Raw genomic sequence first — 4,791 nt, 5'->3', positions numbered from 1 at the left:
GGTAAGGGCTGAATGAATCCGATGTCAACATAAAGGCAAACACAATTGGATTTGATCAATCTCTATTACTACCAGAATAAAAATATATTTCTTGAACCACCGGAATCCCAACATTTGTCAGCATCAGATCATTGGCTAATAATTAATCTGAAGTCCATTCTTTATTTTGTCTTCTGTTTGGAACTTGTTCTAGCTGGTAGTCATGGATTGACAGCCGGTTAATCATTTAGGGGTTGTGTGTTTGTGAAATATGATAGATAACAACTTGCCTCGAGACCATTAAGATTGCATTAAATAATGGACCCTTTTGATAGTAACATTTGTGGTAAAGACTGCATTAAGATAAAGAAACAGATAAGAAGTTTTGTTTAGCTACTTGACATAAACATGGTTGGTAGAATGTCCGTTCCACCAATATACTCTTGAAAATGGAAAATTAATCACAAAAAATGGGGAAGAAACGAGAAAACAAAAATACTCACTTTATTGTTGAAAAAGTTTAAGATGTGTCACTGCCATAACTTTTCCCTGACATAAAACCAAGTTCTTTGGTTGCTTTTTCAATTTTTTATAAATTGGGGTCTATTGACAGATCAGCATCCTTAAAGGGTTTATGTTTTTTTCACAAATTTTGTGAAGAAAATTTTAAGAAATGGTTCTTTTGGGAGAATTAATATGACTGGCATACAAGTTTTGCGGACTATACTGATTGCTGAGTCAAGCCATTGTCATCATCTTAGCTAAAAATAAAAGGGTCGTTATCATCAACGTATGTGAGGTAAGGAAAAGGTAATGTGATATGATTTCTTTGGTTTTCTTTTCTTGCAGTTTGTGACTGGCAGATGGAATGTGATATTTTGTTGTTTTCTTATCAATTCATAAGCCATGCAATCTTAAGGTTGGGTTTGAATTTATTTAAGAACAATGTTATTTTTATAGATATTTTCTACACTTGCTTTTTATGAGAAAAAGGGAGAGAGAACATAAAAAAAAAATAAAAAAATAAAAAATTCTCCGCCTTTCTTTTTATAAGAAGGCATTGTCAGGTACAAATTTAACTCATCTCCAAAACATTGCTATCAGTGATAAGAAAAATCATATTTGTGTTCCCTCATCCTGCTATAGTAAAAAAGTATTTGCCAGTGGGAATGCCACTAAAAGAAGGTTCTGAGTTTGGATAGAGGGGAATATATTTCCTTCCTGTAAGTATGAAGTGGAAGGCGCTTCTTATATCCAAAGAAAGTGCCCTCTAATATCTATAGATGTCGATACAGGCTTCTTTTCTTGCTATTGATGATCTTGGCAGTTTCAAGGCATTAGATGGCAATACTTCATTGCAAAACCATATAGCCTTGTATCTTGGTTGAGGCTAATGCAGTATATGTTCAATGTGAAAAATCGTAGATTCATGTCTTAAAAAGGTGTTTTTCAACTAAATGGAGAGCATAGGATTATAACAGAATATTCAGTAAGGAATTTGACAACTCAGAAAACTTAAAATTGTGATAAATTTATAAAAAGTGCAACAAAAAAAATAGGAAGTAGAAAGTGTGAATGAACATTTTAGAATGAAATAACCCATTCCTCACCATACTTTTAAAACTTCATCACAGCACCATCTTAAGTTAGTGACTTGGACATTCATAATATTCAATTTAAACAATCTTACCAACCCTTCTTTCGTAAACAATCATACCAATCCCAAAAAGACCCTATATCCACAATCAAGGGATTTAATATAATGGTTAAAAGAGTTGGAAGGTGGAGCAAATGAGAACAATGTCTCCAACAATAATGTACTTGGTACCAGCAGTATTACTTTGCCCGCTTACCACCTACCGCAAGTGTAATAGCATATTCCACACAACAAGAACACTGATAACCATAAATTTAAAATGAGAACTTTAAAATCGCATTCAGGAACAGAAAAGACAAGTTTAATAACTAAATACAATAGACATACTTTCAAAGTTACCTAAATATACTTACAGGGACGATAACCAAAATCATCAATTCTATACAGAACATGTTTGTGGTGATCACCTAAAAAACTTAAAAAGACACTCATATACAACCGCCATATATTACAAAAGAATATGCTCTTCACATATCAAACCTTCTCAAGAACACGAGGTTTGCTTTTTCAACAGCTCCCGAAACTACTCAAAAAGAAAGTCATACTGAGATGATCACCATACCCCAAATAAAAAAAAATATACATTTTCTATATACACAACTAACTGAATTTTTTACGTCCCTCTGCAAAACATTCAAAATTCTCCCTTAAGTCATGTGTTATAAGTAGTGGCACTTGGCTTCTATATACAGTTCCACAAATGGAGTTTAAGCAACAGCAGGGATGCCTGAATTCTGGCAATCCCTGCTGAGGCAATCAAATCCTTCTACTCTAACTGCCGCCGGTTTAAGTCCAAGCTTCATCCTAGCACATCCTCCTTTATGAGATGCTGAGGATGGAGACATTAAACCTGAAGGTGATGAAATAGTAGACGTACGAGTATGCTCTTCATCTCCAAATCGAGCATCTTGGGTCAAGGGATTAGCAGCCCGAACTGGAGGAGACCCACAAAAATATTGGAGATTTGGAAATTCTTCCCCATAACTCTCCTATTTAATGCAAAATAAAAATTAATCAATCAAAGATCACAGTCAGACAACATCTATTACAGCAAAAACTAGGACTATGCCATTTGTAAGCACACCCGTCAATAGTAGAGTAACTACAAAATTTGGAAAATACTATATATCTTTAAGCCCAAAGGAATTTCAATAGAAAAGTGGCAATTTGAATATGCTACTTGTAAATACCACAAGCATTCTTCATTAAAATCAATATATTAATATCACATTAAAAATACATGCATTACTAAGAGACCAAAATAATTTTTAAGAGATAAACTTAGGGAAATATGTTTCTTATGTTGCATGAGACAATTTTGTCACATGCAAAACACAAGAAGTGGGTGGGACTCATTTTTTTCTTCTCTTTCTTTTTCTTAGTGACTCCCACCCACTTTTTGGTGCGTTGTATGAGATAAGAAACATATTTCCCATAAGCTTATTCTACTTGAGAATTCCTTATCCTCCTTGGTTCAAACATAAACTAAGCAATTTGTACCACAGTCATCACTTACCCTCTTAAGAATAATGTCAAGTAGCTCTGCCCCAGCTTTAGAATCAAACCCCTCAGCTTGTTGACTAATAAAAAAAATTGAAACACAGAACAGATCAGACCCTCAATGCCTTCTAAAACACAATAATGACATCAAAAGGCGAACTATTAATCTGAAAAGTTACCTCAGATGCCATCTCAAGGGTAGTACAGGCATGTTCATTAAAACCCCAAGTCGACGTGGCTTAGGGCAAATGACAGGGCCATTCTGATCAGTAATGGGAAGAGAGTCTCTCATCTCTTCACAGGCTGAGAAGGCATTCTGCTGAAGATGATAACAATTCATCTTCAAAATCGGTTCAATTCCACAGTAGAACGCCTAAACAAGACAAAAAAAAAAAATAAACATTCAGGAAATGTAAACACAATATAGCAAAAGCTGGAACTTGGCTTTACTTACTGAAATACTAAATATTTACAAAGGGAATGAGAGCATATTCTCAGAAATCATAACATTTCCAGCTTCAATTAGCTAACAGATCCATTTAGCCTGATCAAACCAATGCATCAAAATTGGAGAGGAAAAAAAAAATCTAAACTTCAGAAAGAAATTGCACAACCCATTTCACCACTCTTTCCCAACTATCTACTAACTACATAAAAGGGTTAAATAAGTTGCACAAATCAACAGCAGATCTGAGTGCAAACCATGAAAAATCTTCACTATTTCTATTCTCTTTCTTCCAGGTGGCCCATGAAAGCCACGATAAGATACATAAAAAACCAAACTTGGGTTAAAGCTAACCAGCTAAATCACTATGTCAATTTTACAAATAGCTACCAGTCACAGAATTAAAAAAAGGGTTTTTTATTGAATGAATCTCCAAATAGAATAATAAGCAGAAAAATAAAAAAAATAAAAAAATTGAGTAAAATAAAGAACATATCAAAGTACTGATAACATGCAAACATGTTGAGAGAAAAAGAGACCTTTGAGGGTATCCTCCTCCAAACGAAGAAATCAACGGAGCTGAGAGGACAAGAGAAACGAAACGGAAGACACAAATCGTATTTGTAGTAGAATTTTTGTGTTAGAAGAAAAAGAGTCATTCGATGTCGTTTTGACAAATATATAAAATCATTAATATTCTAATTCCAGGATATTCTTACACCGGGTGTAAGAATTAGAAGTCTTATACTCAATCTTGCTCATTGATTCATTTGTATCTAATAGCTTATATTACTAAAAAATTTGAGTCCTTAGATATAAGTGAAATCAACGAACAAAATTAAAAGTGTAACTTACAATGATATAAAATGATTCTAACTCATATTCTAATATTTTCTTCATCTTCTTTTTTTCATTTGGTACATAAATATGCTAAGACTTCAATTAATATAATTAAAAAGCACTGCTTTAAAAATTGATCACTGGATTGGTAAATCTTGTTCATTGAATCTTATACTGGTTCGAGTTATTTCTTAAAACTGATTTATCGCCAAAATTTGGTTTTGATGCAATATCTCAAAATGGATCAATTCTTTGTAAAATTAAAAATTTGAGCTTAGTTAAATTAAACATGACTTGGATTCTTAATCTTTTAGTGGTTCGTGTTAGTTTTAAATAATATGACTCTAAACTACTAAAATCATATTTAAAA

The 4,791-nt window shown here is 33.1% G+C and overlaps 1 protein-coding gene across 1 annotated transcript; it reads right to left on the bottom strand.

The window, feature by feature from the left end:
* Positions 1 to 1,920: 1,920 nt before the first annotated feature.
* Positions 1,921 to 4,180, bottom strand: LOC133293984 (uncharacterized). The gene is made up of 4 exons (XM_061492624.1): positions 4,121 to 4,180; positions 3,316 to 3,509; positions 3,153 to 3,216; positions 1,921 to 2,625 (listed from the first exon to the last, which is right to left on the bottom strand). The coding sequence occupies exons 2-4, from the start codon at positions 3,474 to 3,476 to the stop codon at positions 2,344 to 2,346; spliced, it is 507 nt and encodes a 168-aa protein (XP_061348608.1). The 5' UTR covers positions 3,477 to 3,509; positions 4,121 to 4,180; the 3' UTR covers positions 1,921 to 2,343.
* Positions 4,181 to 4,791: the final 611 nt, after the last annotated feature.

The sequence above is a fragment of the Gastrolobium bilobum genome, unplaced genomic scaffold, assembly GCF_033153095.1.
Source record: "Gastrolobium bilobum isolate Gb01-03AN ecotype WA unplaced genomic scaffold, APGP_CSIRO_Gbil_v1 utg115563, whole genome shotgun sequence".
NCBI classification, from domain to species: Eukaryota; Viridiplantae; Streptophyta; class Magnoliopsida; order Fabales; family Fabaceae; genus Gastrolobium; species Gastrolobium bilobum.
Note: the sequence above shows the minus strand (reverse complement) of the source record. Positions and strands in the feature narration are given on the sequence as shown.

Excerpts from the sequence above, each read along its gene's own strand:
- LOC133293984 (XM_061492624.1), bottom strand. The coding sequence starts at position 3,476 with ATGAATTGTTATCATCTTCAGCAGAATGCCTTCTCAGCCTGTGAAGAG. Across the intron at positions 3,217-3,315 it reads CCCTTGAGATGGCATCTGAG|TCAACAAGCTGAGGGGTTTG; the intron begins GTAACTTTTCAG and ends TTTTTTTATTAG. Across the intron at positions 2,626-3,152 it reads TTGACATTATTCTTAAGAGG|GAGAGTTATGGGGAAGAATT; the intron begins GTAAGTGATGAC and ends TGCATTAAATAG.